The sequence below is a fragment of the Centruroides vittatus genome, unplaced genomic scaffold (genome assembly GCF_030686945.1).
Source record: "Centruroides vittatus isolate TY-2023 unplaced genomic scaffold, ASM3068694v2 contig_223, whole genome shotgun sequence".
Taxonomy (NCBI): domain Eukaryota; kingdom Metazoa; phylum Arthropoda; class Arachnida; order Scorpiones; family Buthidae; genus Centruroides; species Centruroides vittatus.
The window spans coordinates 51,581-64,454 of record NW_027121388.1 but is presented as its reverse complement, the minus strand read 5'-3'; the positions used below and the strand labels follow the sequence as shown (position 1 = coordinate 64,454).

Below are 12,874 nucleotides of genomic sequence, written 5' to 3'. Positions count from 1 at the left end.
CAGAATTATGAGCATGATGATAGCAATATTGTGAATTAAATTATGTAGTTCTTCAATTCGCAAATATTCGGTTGTCATTAATATGATAATCGGATTCGCTTTCTCGCGTTTATTAACAGAAAAAGTGACGTAGCCAAATATATTATGGTAAAGCAGATTCTGACGAAGATATTATAATCCGCTAATGAATACCAGCCAAAGCAAGGCATGTATTCAGCTACAAAAAGCATTGTCATAAATAAAATTAAGAAAGAATGTCCCCAGAATACAAATTCCACAAAGCTCACGAAAAACTACTGCAGCAAGTTAGATTCGGAATGAAACTATAGGCAGGAGCATGCGGCGAAAAACTTTCACCCCTAGATTATTGCAGTGAATATGTGAGGCTCAACAGACAACTAAGACATATTCTGTATCTACGAACATCAGCCATTTTAAAAACTCGAAACAGTACGAAATGTCTGAAATAGATAAGTAGGTCGTGAGTTGTATTAACTAAAATCTATTCTGCTAAAACTTATTGTTATTTTGTTTTTTGAATTATATGGGCCTAACGATATTAAATAAAGTCCCCGAGCAACCTTATATAAATAACGTCCTTCGCTGTTGCTTGTTAAGCTTTAACATTTCAAATATATCGTGGCAACACTGCTACATTTGTGAGCCAATTCTTCAGAATGAACTAATGGAAGCAAAAATTAATAGATAACAATGCATTATTTCGTACAGTACACTGTGAGTCATAGGTTAATTAGAGCATTCTTAGATAATTGACTGTTATCAATTTTCTATTACATAAACAACAAATTATCAATTACCACAAGACTGTTCTTTCATTCCTGGAATTTTAAATATTGATAATTATTAAACGTCGGATTTATATGCACGAATAAACTACGTAATATGCAAGGAAATATACTCAAATATGTTTAAGAATGCAACAAGCATGCCAAAGTGTATTAAAGTATGGAAAAGAAGCAGCTATTAATAAGATTACAACTAAATTTTCATAAAAATATCGTTATATTAATTACATTTATACAATTTTACTTATTTATTTGCATTTGTTTCTACATTTCTTAAATGGCTGCAGGGTTTTACATTATCTGTAATTTAAAATATAATAATACGTAGATGAAATATTTACTTGTCTTGAATTACATGACCATAACACATTAATTGGGCTGCAATTTAAAAAATTGTAGACCTATAAATTCCCACTGTCGTCTGTCCGCTGTCTTTGCTTAATCTCGAAAATGAACTTAGATAGATGAAAACGTCTGAATAGATGGAACAAATTAAGATCGAAGGAAGCGTTTGGAATCCTCCAAGCCTCCAGAAAGAGTTAAAGCATTAATTTGAAGGAGAAGGACACGTTATGCAAAGCTTAAAAGTTTTTAGTGGATAACCCAATAAGCGAGAAGAACGACTTTAGCCATTAGAACTCAGTTCGTGTATTGAATTTTGTAATATATACGTTTTCTAACCGGAAGCACACCTCTAAACGGGGTCGAAAACGTTTGTTTTCAATAAACGCTGCTGGAAAAGTATAGAAGGTATAGAATTGGTAATATGTTAATTTAGGAGTTTCCAGCTTTCAACAAGTGTGCTTCTGCCAATCATCAGCTGTACAAAAAAAACCTTCTTTACATCAAACTTATCACGTGTCTCGTAACTGTAACGTGGCATTTCCTGTAACTTTTATTCATTGTTGTATTAAAAAACTTCTTTAAAAACACATAAAGTCTTTACATGCAGATAGAAACTATATTTAAAATGAATAGTTCTAAATTTGCCTATTACGAATGCTTAATTTAAAGTTATTTGTGTAATAATATGTTTTAAAACGATCACGCAGATGATCTATTCTAGTACAAAGTTTCAATAAATAAGATAGTACTACCTGATAGCAATGTTAGTAATTTATATTTTCTTATTTAGCATTTATGTTCAGAAATATTTTCCTCGAATTATAAGTTTATTCGCGAGTTATAGTTCGAATCATCCACAATAGCCAATCTCTATTCTTATTTATGAAAAAAGCATCAGAAATCGAACCCGAATCAGAAGACGAAAACATGTCTTTTTACGCAGGTTAGTAATTTTAAATTTTAAAATACGTCATTCGAAATTCTTCATGTAACGGTTTACAATAATTCATTCGAATTTATCGAGAAATGAGTGCATCTCGTATGTCATGTATTCTAAGATAAATTTTAAAAAACTTCCATTTAGTATTGTCTAGCGCAACGCAGGTTTATGAAATCGATGAAGTATAACATGAGTATATAGCGCGTGATGGGTTGACTCAGCTAACAAATCATCTATTAGTAAGGAATTTAAAATTGGTGAAGACAAACTTTCCATTATCTGATATACCGATCAATGCATTAACATATCATTAAAATGGCAGATTCTTTAGAAATACTTATAAAATGTTTTGAATATTTCAGAATGTAAACATAATAACTTACCGTGATGTAAAAGTACTTAAAAGCCACTTAAGACATGATTTTGTATTCTTATAACTAATTATGTTTGCAATGGTTTGTTGATGTATTCTTAACTTCATAAAAAAATGCATACCTAATAGCTAATTAATTTACTTTATTCACGATCGCATTAAAGTTTTATTTGTATTATTAATGGCGCTTTAAAAATTTTTAGAGATAATGAGTTTACGTAACCAGTGTTTCGAAGATCAGTTTCATTTTGTTCTGTAAAACATAGACGCGAATAAAAACTGAGCATGAGTTCGAATTTACAAGAGATTTGTCTGAGCTGTTTCATCAGCCCTTGTTGGACAACCGCTCTTATATTTGGGGTGGATGCAGTTGAAACTTGTAACTGTAAATGCTCAAATACACACAGACAATTTCAAAATAGAAAATTGAAGAATATCTATATTCGATTTATCGAACTGTCTTTACGGGTACATACAATTATTCTGACGTGGCAAGTAATCCCAGTAATCAATGAATATGCGATATGCATTGGTTTGTATGACGCTTTCGAAATAAATTCCATGTTATTTAAAATAGTACTTTCTGTTACATTTATCGTTTATTGTATTGCTTTCAAATTCATGAAATGCAACAAATTGAATTTGAAAATGCCATTAAGAAATAAATACTTCCGAGTAAAAATGATTAACGAAAATAACATGTTATTACAACATGTTACTCTGCTCGTTTGCTTGCTTATAATAGTAGCCATCGATTTGTATCAAATTGCGACCACTGTCTTTGTCTACCCTTACATAGAAAAAAAGAAGAAATTTCATGGAGAAGCTCTCTTCTGTAGTACATTCGCCACCTTAAATGCAGGTTTTCTTATTGGCGGAATCGGATATACCTTATTATTAGCGGCATTGTTAGTGCTAATCTCGTATAAAGAATTTGAGCAATTGTCGACAGAGCTGCTTTTAGTAAAAGAAATCGATTATAATTTACGAGAAAAGCTAAACGAATTAATGATGCATCATGAAGAACTTTGGATTTTCATTCAACAGTTTAATTCTAAAAATAATTTATTATCTGGATTTGTTTACTTTGGAATCATTTGGTCGACAAGTTTTTTATATTATGCATTTTTGTTTTTAGAACTTCATTATTTCATTAAATTATTAATACTTTTATTGATGATCCTATTCACTTGTATTTGCATAATTGCTGGCTGTCTGCTGTGCTCTTTAGCATTTACGGTAATTACACTCTATGTGCACAATTGACATATGCTTTTAATCGTTTATAATTGCTTTTTCTCTTGTAGATGGAGAATACATTTCAAGATATCAGACAATTTGCAGGATGTGACATTGGAGAAAATCGGAAGCTAAAGGTATGTGATTTACGCGACATTTAAACAAATATTTTTCTGAAATTGACAATAATTTCAGATTTTGAACTTCATGAAAAGATTTGGAAAAGTCTCTCTCTGTCTCTCAATAGGCAGATTTTTGATTATTGATAAGAGAATTCCCCTGAAGGTTGTATTATTTTTTAATTAATTGCGGTTTTGTCATTGTTTACAAATTTTGTGTTTGTATTGAAAATAAATTGAGTTAAATTTAATTTTCAGATGGCAAAAACGTTACATTCAGTTTTCTCTGGTTTTAAAAAGCTGAAAAGCATTTCGAATGAAGAAAAAAACTGTTCACAGTTTTATGAAATTAATTTCACAAAAACGAATTAGAAAACAAAAAAAAACATCTGTAGAATTGTGTACTTTAAATGAAAATGTCTTTCTGCAGTTATTATGTTTGTTAAATGTAATCTATGGATGAGTATAGATAAAGCATTATAGTTTGCAAATGCTTGAATCATTTTTTTTCGAAAATATCGGTAAACAAATCGCTATTACTTTAAAACATTATTGAAAGTATTAAAACTGCCATTATTATTTTAATGCATTATTAGTTATACTTGTAATATAGTTTAAAGTATTTAATTTTAAAAGTACGCTTTCAAATTTATTTTTTCATTGAGGCAGTGGAAGTGCCAATGCAAACACTTGCCTTACTTTTAATATAGTGCATATTATTTATTTATTGATTTATCACAATTAATTACAGTTAAAAATGTCAAGTATATAATGCAAGATTTTCATCCTTACTACCGGTATAGGACTACGTAAAAGAAATACGTAAAAATACAAATAACATCAGTAAAAACATAAAAAGATAACACGATAATAATAAGACAAAAATATTCACATTATGAGTTATTAAAGATCCTTTACGAACGTGTTTATAACGATGTTTATAAGACGATTTAAATCGACACTGTTTTCGAATCAATCAGACATTAAAGGATAATTCCTGTAATGTGTTTATACATGTAAAGATATGGGAACGGAATATAGCAATAACTTAGGATATTACGAAAAAACACAAAAATATGGTGTAGTTTCTTGGCAGTATAACATAGTAACAACTCTTGCTGAAACAGATGGTTTAGATCCCTATAGTGTTATTTCTCAAATAATTAAAAGCCATGAAATCTGGTCGAGGATTTGCATATCACCAATAAGCTCTACCACACAGAGTTATTAGAGAAACGTCACTCATAAGAAAATTGTCGTCTTTTTAGATACTTTTTTTAAGTAAAGTCTCCATATTATTCGTTGCCTCATCTTAAAATTCCGTAAATTCATACTATAATAATAATATGATTGCAATCTGATAGACACTTAAGTTTTATAAATATATATATGCTAGCAGGTAGGCCCGGCGTTGCTCGGAGAAAAGTAACGATAGCGAAAGATTAAGATAATTACGTTATAGTCGCAAAAGAAAAAAGTAATTTCATCAAAGAACTAAGTATTTCTAAAGAAAGGTCGAATTTGAAACTCGAATGTTCTAATATTGTTCGATTTTCACGACGTGTTCTGGTTATTTCGTTCGATTACATCGAACGTTCTAAAGGAGAAAGGTGGAGAAAAACCGCACTAATCCGTTTAAATTTGAAAATCGAATGTGTTTTAACATATTACTCATTTTTTTTTTTTTTTTTTCCCAGAGCCCGTAAATCTCGCACGTCGCTATCTCTTCTTCTCCATTGTTACTTCACACTATCATCGTTACTTAACACTTTCGTACTCAAATTTGGTACTTTAACTGTGTACCAAGTTTTATCTTTCAACTCCTAACTGTTTTAGCGAAAATTAAGGTTATTACGTTACAGTCAATCTTTCCCTTTTCACAGAATTCAAGAATTGGGTCACCCCTGTTTCCAGATTAATTACAGAATTTTTAGATCAATCTAAAAATTTGTTCGATTTCCCGCAAAAACGAAAAAAACTGCAACTGCGTCTTGCACGTCGCTTTCTTTGATAATTTTATTGTTACGTAACACTTCCATTGTTGACATTTTCATTGTTACTTAACACTTTTATTTTCACTTCACACTTCCATTGATAATTGACACTTCCATTGTTACTTGACACTTTCATTGTTGATGAAAGTGTTAAGCCTTAATCCTCCCTCTCCCCCGTGAGAAGGTATTTCGAAAAATTCCTTCTTAGCGTGCGTTCTCGTGACGTACCCTAACTGTGTACTAAATTTCAACTTTCAACCCCTGACCGTTTGGGCTGTGCGCTGATTATTATTACTATTATTATTATTATTATTATCAACTCGTCTCGATTATATATATAGATTCGCGATTTATAGTTCGAATCATCAACAGTAGCCAATCTCTATTGTTATTTAAGAGAAAAACATGAGAAATCGAACCCGAATTACAGAACAAAAACATGTCTATTTACAAAGGTTAGTAATTTTAAATTTTAAGATTCGTCATACGAAATTCTTTATGTAACGGTTTAGAGTAATTGATTCGAATTTATAGAAAATGAATGCATCTCGTATGTCATGTATTCTAAGATATATTTTAATAAGCTTTCATTTAGTTTTGTCTCAAGGTGTATGAAATCGATGAAAATCTCTTCTTAACCACAATTTTCGTTAGTAAGAAAGATGCTATTCCTCTTGAGATAATGTTAGATGAAATTGATATTTCATTCCATGTATGTTTGTACGAAGATAATCCAGTTTTTTCTGCTGCAACGAAGGTATATAACTTCAGAGGTAGCAAGAGGAAAAAACTTTATATAAGGAACTTACCAGATGCCACATTATATATTGGCTATTTAAAAAAAGTAAAGCTAATGCGATTGGATATTTATACGAAAATCATTTCGTCGGAAGATATCAAACTTCACTGAAGACTCACTTTAGTGAACCAGCAAAATTTCACCAACAGTTTAAAGGAGCAAACGATACCATTTTCTATGACCTGAAACAAGTAATTTATAACTCCAAGTATAAAGATGGCAAAGGTTTCTGTGATAAGATTAAGCATGCACCCAAAAGCAAGAAATACTTTACGCAAGATGACAAAGCTTCGTGCAATAAAAGTTTCTCTTTTAAAGTGATGTGAGTTGGGAATTTTACATAAATTTTAATATTTGTTTATTTCCTCGGTGAACACTAAGAGAGACTTTATCCTATTGGCTAAACTATATTAACTGAGCGATGTCTAAGGATTCGTATAAATAAGGGGATCTTGATTAGGTCTTAAACACTGTTACTATGGAACAGTACAAACATGCTGTACTAAATATACAATTAGTGCAAAGTGATAACACTATACAGTAGTATAATAAAATATTACACAAACAATACTAATAATAAATTTGTTAAGCTGTTTCGTTTGTGAAATGGTTTTACTGTTTTTCTAGAAAATTCTGTAGTCTGCAGTTTTGAAAAAATAGCGTAGTCTGATTGCAGTTTTCCAAATAATATAATGCTAAACAATATATTGTTTAATGAGATCATTCGCGCGAATTATATTTAACCCAATATTCTTTCTCATTTTAGTATTATTTGTGGATAGATGGAATTTTTAGATGGAATTCATCGTCAATTCGGTAGGTGTTCCTTATTTTCTCGGTGCAGATTATTGTACGTGTTTTATTACACATTAAGATGTTAATAAAAAAGCAACATTAATAGTAAATTCGACTTAAATTTAACATCATAAAAGTATATAAGATGAATACGAAATACAAATAATTATTCATCAGTTCTGATTGCTCCAGGTTGTCCAACAGAACTAAACTTCCGAGAACTTATCACATTCAGATTTACAATATACAAACGAATGAACTTCGTATAATTGTACCTGTACGTCGCTTCACGTTCACTCAGTCAGTGGTTTTCTTTTCTGATACTTTAATTAAACTACAAGCTGTAAATCTTACGCGATTTTTGATATTATTTTTATAATTTAATTTATCGTTGTTACTATTTTTGCTACAACCAATGACTTTTTAACTCATATATTGAACTTGAACTGGATTATTATAAATATTTAAAGACAAAAAAAATCTATTATAACAATTATTTTTTTAATTCATCTAACGACAGTCAAACCTGTTTTTGTGCGGTCTTTTTCTGTGCGATTTGTTTTTGTGCGATTTTTTTGTGCGGTATATGAAAATTTCAATCAAATTGGAACATAATTGACTCCTGTAAAATTTTTAAAAACTCTATTGGTTGTTTTCTATGACATCAGCAGGTTTTTTCATTTTTTATTCAGTAAAATTTTTTTTCTTACGTTTATTTCGGTCCCCTCTTATTTTAATAGCATAAAAACCATAAACATTATGTTATATTTGAACAGATGCGGTAAGTTAGCTCCCCTCCAGCTTTAGACTGCAGGTGTGAAATTTCACGCCTTGTTAAATGAAATAACACTTCCTGCAGCTATATTTATCAAATAAAATCATTATTTAACGATTATTTTTAACTTTTAATGTTAGATTCGTATTTAAGTAAAAATAATTAATTAATAGAAAAATTAAAATTCTTAGAGGATTTTTTTCCCCATTAGGTGTTGCAGAAAAAGGCCCAAGGAGTTAAAAAAGCAATTCCTAGTTATTTCGTACGGTTTCGAGTTATTTTTTACGTGAGACTTTTTTATGCGGTCCCTATTCTCCGCATAAAAAAATATTTTTTAAATTGTGTTGCGAAAACTATTTTTTATAGCCACTCGTGAAGTTTCGCGCGATTTCTTTTATGCATTTTATTTCATGCGGTCCCTATCCCCCGCATAAAAACAGGTTTGACTGTATTTCTAAAGAAAGGCCGAATTTGAAACTCGAATGTTCTAATATTGTTCAATATTCACCGACTGTTCTAATGAAGAAAGGTCGAGAAAAACCGATCTAATCTGTTTAAATTTGAAAATCGAATGTGTTGTAACATATTACTCATTTTTTTGTTTTTTCCAGAGCCCGTAAATCTTGCACCTCGCATCCTCTTGTTCTCTATTGTTTCTTAACACTTTGGTACTTAAATTTGGTACCCTGACTGTGTACCAAATTTCAACTTTCAACTCCTAACAGTTTGGGTTCTGCACTGATTATTATTATTATTATTATTATGAACTCGTCTCGATTATATATATACATTTATAGTTGATACTTTGTTTGCTACAACCAATGACTTTTTATCTCATATATTGAACTTGAACTGGATTATTGTAAATATTTAAAGACAAAAAAAATCTATTATAACAATTATTTTTTTAATTCATCTAACGCATTCCGCGTGTGTGCAGACATCGTCAGGATCGAACAGTTTTGATTAGAATTTTGTAAAATTTAAATATTATATTGTAAACAAGATTTATTTAAATACACAAAATTGCTAAATTCAGAATACAAGTAAATGTGTACAACACTGCCCAAAGTATACGAAATAAAATAATTAAATAAATAAACTTAAAAATAAAAATAAAGTAAATAAATGCGTAAATCAGATATTTGTTTTAGTCATTGATATCATTGTTCACTGCATTGAGAAGGTGCTTCCAAGCTGCTGATAAACAAACGGCATTCTTATGGTTCAGCTAGCCGAAAGCATTAGATTAATTTAAAATATAATTGCTGAAATTGGTTTTTTGTCTTTAAAGACTTTTATTTTGTTTATAAATTTTTTGTAAAATATTTATACAACGTTTGTTATTTTTTGTTCATTAGTAAATATACTTATAATAAAAAATTTTACCGTTATGAACGTGGAAAGACTAATCTTAATTAAGTATTGGATGTTTTATACCATATCTTTCTTAAGGGATTGAAATTTTTATTTACGCAACTGCCTTATCCATTTCTACCGTGGATTCGGTCAGTTCCATAACAACAGGGACCGGGTGGTAATAGGTGTGACAGATCCGAGAAAGAGAACCCATAAAAGTTTTCTCGACAGATACTGGTCCTATCTCGATGCCGGGTCTCCCAAAGCGCTTCCGGAGACCTTATTTATCTCTGCATTCGGCCGTCTGTTAGTTTGGTTGTAAATGGAGCAAATATACAATAAACATTTATTATTAGTTACAAATTATTAGGTTTTAAGAGGCCGAGTGAATACAACTCAATGAACACTGATTCGCATCTTGCCAACGGGCTGGCCATTTCACGCTTTCCGGGTGTTTTTCTACGTTTGTAACATCTAAATTAGTACTAGTTTCCCGTAGGAACTATTCTCATAATAATTAATTTCCCGTAGAAATAATTTGAATAGTAATAGCTATAACTTTAACTCTTATTAATAAACAATTTTTTGTTGTTTTCACAGACAAGAAAGAAGTTGTTCATTAGAAATCTTAGAAGATCATACGTACTTCGAATATATGGAATTTAACGTAAATAGAACAGTTGCAGAAGTTCAGTTCTACACCATGTTTGCACAGTATGTATTTCTGAACTCGGACATTGATCAAGACGGTAAACCGGATGGCATCGGATTCAATATACATAAAATTACCATATTTAGAAGTAATGATGAACCCGGTTATCTACTGAACACTGAACGAATAACGAAATGGAATTTTTGGAACATATATCTCAATATAGACACACGTCTTGCATGTTGATATGTTTCACCCGTAGAGACTTTTGGAAAGATTCGGGCTGTTCTAGTGGAAGAGTGAGCAAAACAGGAGGAATTTGCTCCGAGGACGATGATGATACTTTAATACGTAGTAATGTAGGATTTATTACTAATTTAGAAAGAAATTTTACAATACCAAGGTTTGAAGTTGCTGCAAATTTTGTCCATTTGTTGGGCCATGCGTTTGGCTGTAAACACGATCCTATAGATTTAAAAGAATGCAATCTTGGAGAATCAAAGGAATATATCATGCATGAAGATGTTCCTTTTCAAAGCGAAAATAATTCGAGATTTTCAAATTGTTGTTTAAAAGCAATACAGAAATCAATTAAACTAAAAGGTAATACTGCGTATTTAATTCTGAACATGTAAGTATATAGAATAAAACTTAAGTTTAGTCAATTATTTTGATTACATCGAAAATTGTCAGTATATTAAGACTGGCACTAATCTAAAGTAATATAACATAAAGAACAAAGTTACCAGTAGCCGAGTAGATTAAACATAAAACCATTGAACATTCGTAGTCACTGGTTTGCGCCTTGTCAATAATAGTTAAGTGAAATTTTCTAGTTTTTTTCATGTGTCGAATAAATAAATAGAGGCCAATATCCAGTAGAACATCTCCACTTCTAAGAGAGCTCCCCTATAGCTGATTCCCTATATTGCATTGCCTTAACTCTTTAATCAACTACTAATTTGACATATTTATCCACTTAGCTATTGGTGATTGGCATTCTTATGTAATGTAAAAAAAACTCAAAATTTTCAATTTTATTAGTTAGTGAGGTATTGAATGATTTTACATGATTTTTAAAATTAAACTAAGGTTGCAATTAACTGATTTTAAAATACTTTTTGTGGTTATACAAACAGTCTATTTATCTGTATTTTAAGGACAAGGTATATTTACGAATTTTGCTGTAAAAGAGAAACCTAAAATAAACTCTAATCTGGAAAATGACGAGAAAGTATATCACTTGATGCTAAACAGTAAAAGAATGTATTATCAAAATTTTCAGAGTAAAATAACTTCATTTTGTCAAATTAAAAGTTTAAATTACTTTAAGTCACATTTATAAAAGTTCACATTATAAAAAAGTAATATTGTTTCATCTTTGGCAAAAGCTATACACACTCAAAACACCTTGTAAAACTAGATTGTGAATCTAGTAATAATTACGGTTGCAATTTTACAAGGTGTTTTGAGTGTGTATAGTTGTTAAGAAATTCAGTCTACCAGAAAATTTAACTTTGGCAATAGTAACTGAAGGAAGATATTCTACTGGCGTAATATTTTTCTATATTTATGTGTTTATATGTGACAGAAGATTGTTGAAAAAATTCGATTTGCATAGTCTGTTAAGCGAATCGGCAAGTCTTGCGTGGAGGTTTTCAAAATTATAGTCACGCTACTTGTATTCTGTTTAATAATTATTCAAAAGATCAGAAGTGTTTCATATTGTTTAAAGATATAATTTAATTATAATAAACATTTTATTGATTTTAGTTTTATTTTCCATTGGTAGCCAAATGCTTGAAAAGAATTAAGTTATCGTCGTGTGGAAATGGAATTATTGAAGAAGGTGAAGCGTGTGATTGCGATCACACAACAGACAACTGCACACAACACGAACAGTGTTGTATTCCTAAAAATTCTCCCAATCAGTGCACTGTTAAACACGAAAGAAACATTGACTGTCCATTCCAGTCAGCAGAATGCTGCAACAAGTCCTGTAAATTTCCTCAAGTAACCGAAGGAAAGCCATGTTATAGTAACGTTTTCTGCTTTAATGCAACTACTGTCTGCGATGGAACTTCACCATTTTGTCTTGGAATTTTAGAAACTGATGGAACGCCTTGTTTTTGGACATCGCGAACTTGTCAGAAGGGTTACTGCGTCAGTAGTGTTTGTGAACTTTACGAGTTACAACCTTGATAATGTCTATCGCTCGAAGAAAAATCTCACATCTGCTGCAAAACAGAGACAAGTACATGTAAAACAGCTAAAGAATTAAAAATTTTCCCCTCAGAAAATCAGTTCTATATTAAGAAAATAGGCACACATCGTAATAAAGGATACGGAATTGTGTAAGGTAAGTATTTAATGGAATATATCTATTTACATTCTCTGTAATAATTTAATTTAATTTTGCAGCAATGGAATCTGTAAAATAGAAAAAAAAATTATTTAATTTGGTATATTGTCTTTGCATTGTCGTATCTTTTGTTTACTGCGTGGGCAATATTCTTCACTCGTAAGCAAAAATAAATAAAGCCTGATTGGAAGTAATACATTCTCGAATAAAAAGAAATTGAAAACTTCATGATAATGTATCTGTGAAATATTAATAAATTAAAATCATTTTAAATTGTTTTCAATTAATATCAATACAAATATTGTTAAATGCATAA

The 12,874-nt window shown here is 30.4% G+C and overlaps 2 protein-coding genes across 2 annotated transcripts; both read left to right on the top strand.

Annotated features, from left to right (window-relative positions):
• The first annotated feature begins 2,235 nt into the window (after positions 1–2,235).
• LOC136970993 (disintegrin and metalloproteinase domain-containing protein 10-like) lies at positions 2,236–12,486 on the top strand. Its single transcript, XM_067265479.1, has 4 exons — positions 2,236–2,255; positions 6,424–6,937; positions 10,145–10,799; positions 11,989–12,486. The coding sequence occupies exons 3-4, from the start codon at positions 10,391–10,393 to the stop codon at positions 12,396–12,398; spliced, it is 819 nt and encodes a 272-aa protein (XP_067121580.1). The 5' UTR covers positions 2,236–2,255; positions 6,424–6,937; positions 10,145–10,390; the 3' UTR covers positions 12,399–12,486.
• On the top strand, positions 3,609–4,208 carry LOC136970982 (uncharacterized). Its single transcript, XM_067265467.1, has 4 exons — positions 3,609–3,703; positions 3,772–3,840; positions 3,899–3,988; positions 4,081–4,208. The coding sequence occupies exons 1-4, from the start codon at positions 3,641–3,643 to the stop codon at positions 4,192–4,194; spliced, it is 336 nt and encodes a 111-aa protein (XP_067121568.1). The 5' UTR covers positions 3,609–3,640; the 3' UTR covers positions 4,195–4,208.
• Positions 12,487–12,874: the final 388 nt, after the last annotated feature.

Coding starts and splice junctions, on each gene's coding strand:
- LOC136970982 (XM_067265467.1), top strand. CDS start 3,641: ATGATCCTATTCACTTGTATTTGCATAATTGCTGGCTGTCTGCTGTGC. Junction 3,704..3,771: donor TGTGCTCTTTAGCATTTACG/GTAATTACACTC, acceptor TTTCTCTTGTAG/ATGGAGAATACATTTCAAGA. Junction 3,841..3,898: donor GAGAAAATCGGAAGCTAAAG/GTATGTGATTTA, acceptor CAATAATTTCAG/ATTTTGAACTTCATGAAAAG.
- LOC136970993 (XM_067265479.1), top strand. CDS start 10,391: ATGGAATTTTTGGAACATATATCTCAATATAGACACACGTCTTGCATG. Junction 10,800..11,988: donor GAAATCAATTAAACTAAAAG/GTAATACTGCGT, acceptor TTCCATTGGTAG/CCAAATGCTTGAAAAGAATT.